We start from the raw sequence: 13,217 nt of genomic DNA on the forward strand, positions 1-13,217 counted from the left end.
CACTCCGCTCATCTAAACTTTGAATATTAATTATAACTCCTAAACTACTCGCCCCAAATTTGATTTTCATGTATCAAAATACTAAGAAAAATATTCTGCTTTGGAATATAAAATTAAAACCCAATGTTGTCATTCAAAAAAGTAAAAACTTAAAAAATTATAAGGATAAAAAATATAATTTTTTAAGAAAAAACGTTGTTTTATAAGTGACTTGAAACCATGTAAAAAAATATTTTCAAAAAAATTAACACTTTTTGAAATGATGAGTGTCAATGATAAAAGAATCACCCGGTATATTATATACACGCTATATATAGGCAGGGGCGTCATTTCAACTTTTTTTTTGTTTGTGTTATAATTTTATCAATTATAATATTGTAGGATCTCTAAACCACATCAAACATTCTTGGAAATTAAACATTAGTACCTACAATACATTTTTTTTAATACTGAAAAAATATAGGCTATATAATATAAAACACTTAGGTTATCGGCGCTTATATTTATTGATGGCAGGCCAAAGAAGGCGTTTTAAAAAAACAGTTGGTGCAAATGTACACCCTGCACCCCCGCCCCCCCCCCCCCCCCCAAATGACGCCCCTATATATAGGACGTGTACCTAGGTTGAGTGTTTCTCAGTTTTAGGCTAAGCACAGCAGTGTACTTCAGTTCGTGGACATATTGACGACAGTGTACCTATAGCTTTGTGAAATGATTGAAATAGATACCTAGGCAACCGAAAGTCGTGGATTGGATTTAGCACTTGGTATTGTAATAAGTTAATATTTTAATAATATTAAGTTAAGGAGGATGAGATGAATAGTGAGTTAATTAAAGAAAATAATATGATGAAGTTATGCTTAAGAACTATTGATGCATCTACATAACAATGTATAGTTAAATATTTTTTTTTTTGTTAGGTATATATCTTTGATTCATTATAAATATTATCACTTAATGTGATATTTTATGGGAGGGGGGGGGGGTTGAGTGTGAGAGTTTTTCTTTAGTTTAAATTAAAAGTGTTGAATAAATTGTTACTTACCTTTCATAGACCTTGCGATTCAGAAATATCCTACACGATCCTGTAACAATTAGTACTGAATATCAAACAGGAGTGTAATGACTAATGTGTATATTGAAATTTGAAATAATATTTTAATAATCAAAAATATACCTATTACAAATAGTTAATTTTTATTTCTAAAAGAACACAAATATAATATAAAAATGTACAATAATTGAATGAGATTGAGCGAGCGACTGAGTGCCGTTTTGTGTGTCGTATGGATTTTTATAGATGGTTGTATGAGATACCACCTTTGATGTAATCGAACGGTTTGCGGCATTACTCATCCATGTGTGGTGTCTGTCGTAGTGTCGTGTGTGAGACATTATTATTACCTATATGATAATGTATTATTTACCATGATAATTGGTGTATTAAATATATTTATAATTTGTGTGTATTGAGCTAATGGTAATCATAGGCATAACTAGGGGGGGCTTGGGGAGGCTAAGCCCCTTTACTTTTATTTTGCCCTCCCCGCCATAATTCATATACTCCCATCAACGGTAGCCACATTTACAAATTTTAATTTAAAATATAATTACATTTTTTTATACAAAAAAATGTCGTAAAATTTTTGCTGCTCATACTACGCATATAAATTGTAATTAAAGTAAACACAAAAATAGTCTTTACCCAGAAGAATAGACTCAGAATTTTATTTTTGTAACATGAATGTAATAGTGATACGGTCTTTTGTTAGAAATAGTTTATCGAGCTTATCGTCAAATTGAATTGAGTAGTTTTTGAGTATATTGTATATAAGCTACACACATACATTTGGTTTTAAGTTATAGTTTCTTTATTCGTGGCCATACACACGACAACTTGATGCGTACTTGACGCTTGCACATTGTACATTTGTACCTGATCTGCCCAAGTAACCAACGGCAACTATTTAAAAACAAAAAAAAATTAAATTTCCACCGAGAATCTCAAGCTCTCTGTTTGACTACCACTTTAAAATGCGTATATTGGAAAATAATTTCTTATTGCACATCTAGAGCATTAGAGGAACCACTATTCTAAATTTTAGGATCGTACCTTTTGTAGTTTTTGAGATATAGCGGTGAATGAGTGAGTGCGTAAGTTAGCGAATAAGTTAGTGGTATTTGGATTTTATATTTATAGATAATATATTATACTATATATTTATATACAATATTAAAAAAAAAACTAAAGCAACGGATAAAAATTATTATTATTATTTTTGTACACTTTTAGTACACACCTACATCTTATGACAGTGTCGAACAAATTACCCTTCAAGCATTTTTTTCACGTAAAATATAGCCTATATGTCTTTCTCCAAGGTCTAATCTATCTCTGTGCCAAATTTCATCAAATTCGGTTCAGCGTTGTTTAGGCGTGAAAGCGTTACATACAGACAGACATAGTTATAACTATATATACTTAAGTATACTTTCACATTTATAATATTAGTAGCGAGTGTTACCCTAACTTCGCCCCGGGGTTGATTAAATGCTATTTATATTGTTTTATGTTACATACAAAAATGATTTATAGAATATCAATGAGTACACGTAATTATGAAATTATGTAACGTAAATAATGAAGTTGCCGATAATATTCCTTTATTTATAGTATTTACTAATATCATATGTCAAACACCATCAGTACATTAAACACTCATTTACGGCAATTAAAAGTTTAAACTTTAAACTGCACGTTCACCTGTGGCTTTATTCTAATTTATTATTATTTACTTTTATGGTAATTACTACTCTACGGTCATGGCCCATGATCCAATATTGATTGTGACGTGAGGAAAACCCTAAATTAATGGTTTTTCAATTGTTAATTTACTATTCAAAATTACAATTTTATTTTTTATTTTTATTTTAATTAATATATACGAACAACTGTCCAGAACAGCCTGGTGTAATTTCCATATTTTTATAATTTTCAGAGATCAATTATTGAATCTTTAAAAACAAATGGTAGGACATTTATAAAAATATAAAATATAAAAATGATATATAAATATATCATTATATCATATATCATATATATATATGATATACCTATCATAATAATATTTATTTATTTGTTATACCTTTTAACGCCTTTTTCGTTGCATCGTATGAAATAATTGATGATTGCATTACTGATAAATATTTTTCATCTTTATATTCAGTAGAGTTACTGCCAGAGTTGGCTCTTTCCAAAGTTATTGTGGTCTTTTCTTTTCTTTGAAAGTTTATTACATAATTATTGCATAATGTCGATGTGATCTACAATAAATAAATTATACCGATAATTTATTTTTTTATAGAATAAAATAATTTTTCTCATGTTTACTTCTGCATTATACTGCCATCAATTAGAATTATTTCTTTTTTAGATTCTGAGCTGAGAATCCATTTTTTTTTAATATACTTATAACTTATAAGCATAATTTTAATTTACTAAATATCAATTTAAAAATAAAATTTATTTCGTATTTTTGTATATCAGGTATTGGCTACTATTATAGTACTATTTATAATTTGCGAGAATTTTGGGGTCCATTTAAAAATTTAAAAGCATCCACGAGTCACGACACCCATTTCCAACATTTTTCCTTAGAATTGAAATGTGGTATTTGTAAACTAGTCTTTGATTTTGCTGACTGTTTTTGTGAAATTAATCTTAACTACCATGCAACATGCATTTTGTAAAATATTTGCATGGGTTTTATAGTGGATGGAGAAAATAAAAACATTGTCTCCCAAATTAAGTTTTTCAACAAACTAAAATTATTAGAAATAGCTAGATCATTCCTAAATCACTTTTATTTGAATAATAATAATTGGTTAAAACGTGTTTATTGCAACAATATACAATGTCTATATTTTTATTTAAAAAATAATTTTAGCTCAAACTTTGACCTTTGGATTCATAAAGCAAAAGTAAAAACCCATTTATTTGGTTTGTAGTTGTATATAGGTACCTATGGTATAGGTATGGAAGTTTAGATTCTAATTCTTTCTCCACTATCACAGATAACAATTATGTATCAACTAATAAAATAGTTAAATAAAAAACAAATACTTATTAGGACTTAGTCGACCTAGGTAGGTAGTACGGAACTATGACGTATCTACCTATGAAGTTTAAACTATGAATACCTAATAAAAGTAATTTTGAACAATGTTGATTACATAATAAAATAATTTGTAATAAAATACTGATAAGTGATAACATGTTATAGTCCGTGGTATATACTAACCATTAAACCATGTATATACTACCAAACGTATGTTCAATAAGATGAAGAAGAATAAAGCCGGATTCACAGCTGCGTCGTGTGTCGTGTCGTGTCGATCAAATCGTATTGTGATAGGAATATAGGATATTACTTTTTTGGTATCATGTAATAACCGAGTTGCAACCACAGATATAAAATACTAGATAGCTAACAAGACATCGAACATTGAAGTTATCCGCCATATGCGTGTAGGTCAATGTTTACATAATTATCTTATCAATAAGACATGATAACAATCTGATGGTCAAAATACTTTTATATCTGACGATGGAATATTGAATAAGGATAATATTATGTGTTGTCATTAAAAATCATTGCAATAGAAATATATATTTTTTATATTTTTTTAATATTTTATAAAAAAATTTTATTCTGTGCGAATAATATCATGTTATCATACAGTATTGATATGATAATTATGTAAACATTGACCCACACGCATATGGTGGCTGACTTCAACATCGATTATCCTAATGTAGACAAGTTAGCTATCTAGTATTTTATATCTGTGGTTGCAACCGAGTATACCAAGAATTGACTACTGCTCAACTTTTAAACCATATTGATTACCAGTCGTAACCATATAATAACCAAGCACTCGCACGACACGACACACGACGTAGCTGTGAATGCGCCTTAAGAATAAGAAAACGTATGTAATAAGAAATACTAAGTGGGTTCACACCTCGTCGTGTCTTGTGATTTCGTATTTTTATGTTTATACCAAAAATATGCAATATCAAAGATATTAATATTGTACCTCGTGATAACATAATATTTTTTAATTTTAGTTATCACTTTTCCGCACATAATTGTAACCACACGGTCAAAAGTTGAATATGGTATAATAACGGTATAGTTTGGTAACTAAGGTATCCTGTGATTATTGTACACGTCACGGTGTAGTGTGAACCCGGCTTTAATCGTTTCTGCTTCATTAATGCTGAACTCTTTTGTAAGTTACACTTTTATATTTTTATAAATACCTATTGGATATTCATAAGTATATTGCTTTTAAAAGTAAAGATGGGTAAGAATAGTTTTAAGAATTAACTATGAATAGGGCCCCAATTTTCTATCATTTTCTACACATTATAATATAAAAGGTATACGTTTGATAATTTCATGTAGGTACTTCCTATACTCAATAGTATTATTTTTACAGTAAGTCAACAATTTTAATTTTGCACTATTTCACCAACACATTTACAGTTTTCATTTCTCAAGGGGGTAATACTAATTGCTGCAATTTTATAGATGAAAACGTGAATAAAACGTTTTTTACGTGATTATATGATAAATATTTGGTAAACCCACCAATGGTAAAAAATTTTTATTTTATTTTATTATAAGACTCAAAAAATATTGATGAAAATTCGGAGCCGATATGCCACTTTGGATGCGTAAATTAGCGTAAATCAATATTCTTGCAATATTTCAATAATACAATTTATAATTATTAAATTAAATTAAATTTTAATGTAAAAATGTACAATTCCAGAGGCTGATTAAAAAAAATGAAAATAATCTTGGAAATCGTTGAGAACATTCGATCTGTGTGTATAAGCCCAGTCAAAACAAAGTGTTTAATTTTAGCGATCTTAGGTGAAAGTCTTTAGCGAATGTTGGTCTAAAATTGAACACGGGTGATGGATCGCAGACGCTAGCGGATTTTATCCACGTGGCTTACATAGTATGAATATATAATCTAAAATAGGCTGTTTAATTTTAAACTAATGTTCGCGGTGATTTAAAACCACGTCCATAACAAAAAGCCTGAATATTATTTAATTTAACCAAAGATTATAGATAGTAGTATTGATTTTAGATGAAAATTGTAATTTGTAATCGGTGACTTAATGTCCATAATGATATGATGACAAATAATAAATATGCATACACATTAGACACATAAGCTATCATAAGAGCCAGCTTAATCTTTTGTCTAACTAATTAAGTTATTCCCACCATTATTTTAATTGATAAAATATTATATAGCACCATGATAGCGGTTATTAATTATTAAAGTGGCCGAAGACCTTAGTAGATAATTTATTTATAAGATATATGGACAGTTGTAAAATTTTATTGACATTATTCAATTCAAAATGTTCAGTTTATAGAAACAATCTATTTTTTAAATACATTTCTTTTTGTGATATTTTATAATTTTTAAACCTAGAGGTATGTTTATTAAAACTAAAATATAATATTGTATTGATTACGATCATGACGTCGATCGCCTCTATTTGTGTATGGCAGTGTTTAATTAGCCGCGTGTGATGATGAAATTAATTTAAAAAGTTACGAGTTTTAGCGATGTACCTACCGACTGTTCATGCTACTAATCATAAAATATAGACATACAAAAAGATATTATTGTAAAAAATTAAAGGTACAGGCGTACAGCTAAATTATTTAATACTTGTCACAATTTATAAATGTATTATATATTATATTCAATTTAATTATACGTGTGTAAAAGTCAGTTGTTAGAATGTATAGTGACTTGTAGGTCAGATTTGCACAGATGTATTTCAGTTTTGAATTAGTTTAATATATTCAATTACCTACCTGCAACCTGCAGGTTGAAAGTGTTTTATTCTATTATAGAGTCTTTGGGTCTATTTGTACTGTAGTTTAGTGTATTAATATTTCTCAATGTATTAAGGTATGTAAATGCTTAAAAGTTATTGTTTTTATAACTATCCTTGAAGAATCGTAATTTATGATTCTCAGAGCAATAGTAATGAGAATAATTAAATATTAAATTATTTTATTTTCATTTAGTCTTAAATATATATACATATTTTTATTTAGGTATTTAGGTTGATGTTCAAATTATTATATGATAGTTAATAGAAAAGTATAGCTTGTTCCGGTGTTCTAGGAGTTTCAAGTAATGGAGATTGCAACCTAATCTGCATGCAGAGAGTGTTAAATATTCTATCTATAGAAACAAATAATTTCTAAGAACGTCGGTATGTCAAGTCAATTAAAAGTCTATGAAAAGGTTAGTACAAATATTTTTTATTTGGTTATTGTTACTTTAATTAACTAAATTATTTATTATAATAGAATTATCTATTAGATGGAAGCATTTTAGATTCTGTGAATCATGTATTTATTTAATTTATTTATTTTATTATGTGTAAATTTCTTAGCTCTCGGTAAACAAATCTTTTCTTTCCGGATGGACCTAATCGACGTAACCAGTGTAACTGACAACTGTTACGTCTTGTTAAACGTTGGAACTTTCCATCGAACTTCACCTTACGGTTATATGTTCGCACTAACAACCAATTCATGAAGTATAATAATTGTCACCATGTTTTCACGAGATTTTAAAATACTCAAATCATATAATATGTACATTTCATACTTTATAGTTTTCATAAACCAATAATTTCATTTATAAAATTGAGGAGGCATAAACAATTTTCTGGTTTCAAACTTAACGCAATTTATCTTTATATTGAAAACCCTACTTAGGTGGCTAAGTGCCTATAGGTACCTACATTCTTCTTCTAATCATTACTCTCAATAATAGTATACCACGTACTTATTCGTTTAAATATTCAAACTAAGAGTTAGTATAGATTCGAGGTAGGAAAATTATGGCACTTCCCCATTTTTTTTCGTTTAAATTTTTTTAAATTCTGATCGTATATAAACTTGCATGTTTTATTTTAATTCTGGACGTATAAAAAATTGCAAATTTATACATCAACTTTCGGGAGTCTTCATAACTAGACTCCATCTTTATTTGTTTCCACATCATCACATTCACATATTGTTCGATATACCTATGTATGAACCGATCGTGTAGGTACCTGATAAAAAATGTTTAAACTATATTTTTAACGAGGCATTAGATACCTAATTACCTAATTACCTAATTGATAAGCTAGAATTAGTTACCTATCATTTATTATTATTTATTCAATAATTATTAGGTAAAAACGTTTTTAATTATTTATTATTTAGGACTTGGCTTATTGTAATTTGTTATTTATTTATTTGTTCTAATTAAAACAATATTAATTAACAAAAATGAAAAGCAATTACACAAATAACCATTTAGCAGGAAAAAGCCTCAAAATTCAAAAAAATCAATATCGTTTTTTCAACAACGTGGTTATATATTTTTATAATTTTGTACCTACATAATGTTATTTTTAATTTTATTAAATATGATCCATGATATTGTATTGATAATAATGTGTTTTGATAAGGTAATTTTATCAGGGCACAATATAAAAATCTGGCATGGTTGGTCTTAACCTAGGTCCACAATAAAAGTAACACATGAATTAAAATTGTTATAGCTTTATAGGCGTATAGGACGTGTAGGAAAGGTATAAGTCACGTTTAATAATACTACTATAATATTGTCTATTAAAATTTTAAATCAGTATAGACTATAAAGGTATTAGATAGGTAGGCATACTACTATAATATTAATATTGTTAATATAAAATATACACTATAGAAATAAATTGTAATTAAGTATGTTTAAGCTAATACAAATTAATTGGCCCTCCCTCATAAGTCATAATATAGGTAATAATTGCATCATCATCTAATCATGGTTAAGATAAAAATAATATTAAAAACATAAGAATTAATTAGTTTGATAAATTGATAAAATAAAAAAAAATTACCTGGATCGTTTTTATAACTTATATGGCTAAATTATTCACAATTAATGAAACGTTCACGCAGTGTTTCACTGAAAGTGTTGTTAACACGTTAGTGTTTGTATATATATGTTAATACGTTAGTGTTAACATATATATATATGTGTATGTTAATACGTTAGTGTTAACATATATATATGTGTATCCACAGGTCGTGCCTATCATACCCGCACGACCTGAGAAATTTTACGAAACATGTATAGTATCAATAATATTGCGCTTACTTTGAAAAATATTAAAAAGGTTTTTTTTTTATTTATATTGTTTTTATATAACTTATTATTTTCAGTACTCACAATAATGTAATCATATATTTTTTTTCAACATTTGGGGATCAAACTCCTTATCCCCACTTTTCATTTTACATTCATATAATAAACTTGAACACGACCTGCGAAAAAGGTCTAGTGCTCTAGACACGCCTATGAATAATATGCTTGGAAACGATAACGAACACGTTTTTCGTTGTATTTTCTTATAAATATATCAGTTAACACAATGCCTGATTCAGTACGTTGTTTTAACTGAAAACAGAACGTACTGTATCACAAGATTATAATAATTGTAATAATAAAAAAAAATGTATACATTCAAAACTTTAAAGCTGGTGCCATCCGAAAATGATTTGCAACTGACTGAAGTGATCGACTTGAGAAGCGATACAGTAACGAAGCCGGATGTTCATATGCGTCAAGCAATGTTCGACGCCGAAGTCGGTGACGATGGTTACGGCGAGGATCCCACCATAAATCGTAAGCTTGAATAACCGTGCTTAAGTCTAAATCTGACTGCTATGTGTATATTATGTTGTTATTAATTACTACGGTATTTGCAGGTAAAGTTATAGTTATATATTATATACAATTAACTATAGCCGATAGGTATATAAGTTTGAAATATATTTCAAAAACTTAATCTTCAAAACCTTTGATGAAAACCTCGGGTGAAAAACCTGTTGGAAATTATATTTCTATACTTATAAAATAATTCAACACTTTAAACATTAGAAAGATTTTCAAAATAAATAGACTTTTTATGTAAAGAGCGCAATTGGTATATCGACCCTAAAATTTTTAGAGTGCAATTGGTAAACTGCAATTATAAGTACATATATAGTAAATATTAATAGAATCACTATAGGTAGGTAACTACTACGATTTTATCGTGACTTTCTGACCTTTGTGATTTAGATCATTAACTATACCAAGTCTATAGTCTTTTAATTATATTGTGCTCAATCGGCGTAATTAGGAGACAGGAGAGGAATTAAATCCCCCGATATGTTTTGTGATATAAGTTGTTTATTAAATACAAATATGTAAATTATTACAAAAAAAATAGCAAACCCCTCTCCCTCCACCACCATAAAACAGTTTCAATTACTACGCCACTAATCTTTTGTTTAACTCTTATTGTTTGTTTTTTATTTTTAAATTATTATAGTTTTGGAAGAAAAAGCGTCGAAACTATTTGAGAAGGAAGCGGCAATATTTTTACCAAGCGGACTCATGGGAAATTTGATTGCAAGTAATAAAACAAATTTGTAAAACAATTTATATAAGTATGTAAAAAAAATACATGTTTCTTAAATTCAATAATTTAAAAATCATAATTCGATTATTTGTGAATATTAGATTTAAGGTTAATTTTATCAAATTATGTGTTTTAATTATAATACCTACTGCAGTATTTCGACTTCACGTCTTGCAACATTTTTAGATTTGAAAATAATTTAGTGGTCGTAAATGTTTAAAAGCTAATTAATTTAAAATATAGATTACCTATATCTATATATTAAGCAAATGTACTAACTTTGTAATATTGTGGTTATTTACAATCGTGTATTGGAGCCTTGGAGAGTATATAATATATATTATACCGAATTCCTATTTTTAAATTTATGTGCATTAGGTAATGTATTATGCCATGCCGCAGTTACCAAAATGTATAAACTACGGCTATATTCTGATTAAAGATTCTCAGTCACGAAAAGTATCGACAATTTAAATTTAAACAATATTAGAAAATATCAAATATAACATACCTATTACCTACCTAATAATTAATGTACCTAAATCTCAAGGAATAACTTCAATTCCTATTTATCTCAAAATATTGTTCACATAATTTTAAGAATATGCATTATTATTCAATTCAATTATTAAAGGCTCGTTATTTTTTACCAACTTTTAACTGGATATGAAAGCGATAAACAATTTCAAATGCAAATTATCGTTATACAAATACAACCCATATTTTTTTTAATCGGTAAGTTTTCTAACAAATTAATTAATCAATATTAAATATATTATATCGGTACTTGTAACATTTATTCCTTGTACATTATTCAATATATATATACCTATAATTAATATTTATTATTTGAGGACTGACGATTATATTAACTTACTATGTTTTATAAATCGTATGTTATTTGAATTTATAATAATTGTAAAATGTAATTAATCAGTATGAATCAAAATTATTAAAATTAAAATTACCTACAAAAATATAAATTATTACAAAAAAATATAGCAACTTTTTTATATACCCTACATGTACCTACCTATAATTTTTAAATTTGTATGTCTAATATTAAATAAACTCACTACTTTTGAAATTTCTTAGTGCTTCGGAAGGGTTATATTTATATGGGTTAAATGGAAACTATCCATTATCTTTTTATGATTTATAAAGCAAATAGTTAAGTAGTTATATAAGACGTGTTTATACATGTCTTATAGTTTATTATTTGATACCTACATGGCTAGAGGCTACAACCTACATGATATAATAATGTTTTATAAAATTGATAATTATACTTTCCAGTGATGGTTCATTCAAAACAACGCGGAGGAGAAGTAATAGTGGGCCATAAAAGTCATATTTTGCTGTGGGAACAAGGTGGAGCTTCACAGGTATACATACATTTTTTATATGAATATTTTTAATTATTAAGAAGTATACGATCGATACTATTATAAAAATATTGGGAAAATAAATTGACGGGCGTGAACGTTAAGGAAACAACCCATTAGTGGCACTCAAGGTGTTTAGAATGTCTGTATAATATGCATAATTTTAAACAAATACTATATACAAATTTAACATTTTAGACATTTTTAACTATAAAATAATTTTCATAATCATCAAAATTTTGCAATTTAAATGAATTTTAAAAAACTTCTAACTTTAAACGCTTACAAAAAAAATGTGTGACTTTATTTTTAATATTTTTAAATGGTATATAAAAAATTTCGTACTAGAAGTATTCAGCTTTCAACAGTTTTTAACGATATCTAACAAAAAAATACGAAACAAAATCGAAAATTGAAATTGTCTATACCTACATAACACAAAAAGCGTTAATATATATTTTTATCATGTATAGAAAATACTAATACGATAAGCATTTGTTGAATATTTCAAGTATCTACTTGAGTTCAACCAAAAAAATTAGATCAAATTTTTCAAAAAAAATTTCCTTAGTTTGTTATTTCCAAATTTAACCTTTCGAAAAAACCTACTTGATCCAACTCTATAACAGAAACCACTCTCAAAGTAGAAAATCAAATCATTTTTTTAACCTATTATTTTTAATGCACAAATATAGGTCAACAGAATAGATGAAAGAAAAAATCATTGCAAATATCATATGTATATAAATAGCTCAAAAAGAGTTACTTTTTTAGATTCTGAGTGGAACAATGAATGTATTGATTTAACAATGATGTGTTTTTTTTTTTTTTTATTATTTTATTTTTTTTTTTTGTGTCTGTCATCACCTTTTAGGACAGAAAAAGTGCTTCAATTTTCTTCAACAGTAGCTTTTCTAATAGGAAAGTGAATCTAGTTGGTACTTTGGGGGGTCAAAAGTAAAATTTTTCCAATAGTTTTCAAAAGCGCCGTGAAAAACAAAAGAAAAATTAAGGAAAAACGGGAATTTTTACGCAAAATCTGTTTTCGAGAAAATTGATTTTGGTTTATGGTGTAACTTTAAAACGAATGACTGTAGACACATGACATTTTCACTGGTTGTTTATATTTCCATTTTCTATACATGATAAAATTTTCAAAATATTTTGATTTATTTTGAGCTGTTTACGGACAATTTCAGTTTCCAATTTAATTAGTTATTATTTCTATTCACATTATTTGTTGAGTAAAATACTTGAAA

General features: G+C 27.3%; 1 protein-coding gene across 4 annotated transcripts in view; it reads left to right on the forward strand.

Annotated features, from left to right (window-relative positions):
• The window catches only part of LOC100161178 (probable low-specificity L-threonine aldolase 2), a 22,148-nt gene that overhangs the window by 807 nt on the left and 8,124 nt on the right, over window positions 1-13,217 (forward strand). Inside the window, exons 1-5 of one of the 4 annotated variants that reach the window (XM_029491062.1) lie at window positions 5,277-5,295; window positions 7,231-7,353; window positions 9,645-9,792; window positions 10,484-10,567; window positions 11,870-11,958. In XM_029491062.1, coding sequence (XP_029346922.1) covers window positions 7,324-7,353; window positions 9,645-9,792; window positions 10,484-10,567; window positions 11,870-11,958 — 351 coding nt within the window. In that variant the 5' untranslated portion in view covers window positions 5,277-5,295; window positions 7,231-7,323. The other 3 variants (XM_029491060.1, XM_001948381.5, XM_029491061.1) reach the window with 3 other exon arrangements.

This window comes from Acyrthosiphon pisum, chromosome A3, assembly GCF_005508785.2.
Source record: "Acyrthosiphon pisum isolate AL4f chromosome A3, pea_aphid_22Mar2018_4r6ur, whole genome shotgun sequence".
In the NCBI taxonomy this organism is placed as follows: Eukaryota; Metazoa; Arthropoda; class Insecta; order Hemiptera; family Aphididae; genus Acyrthosiphon; species Acyrthosiphon pisum.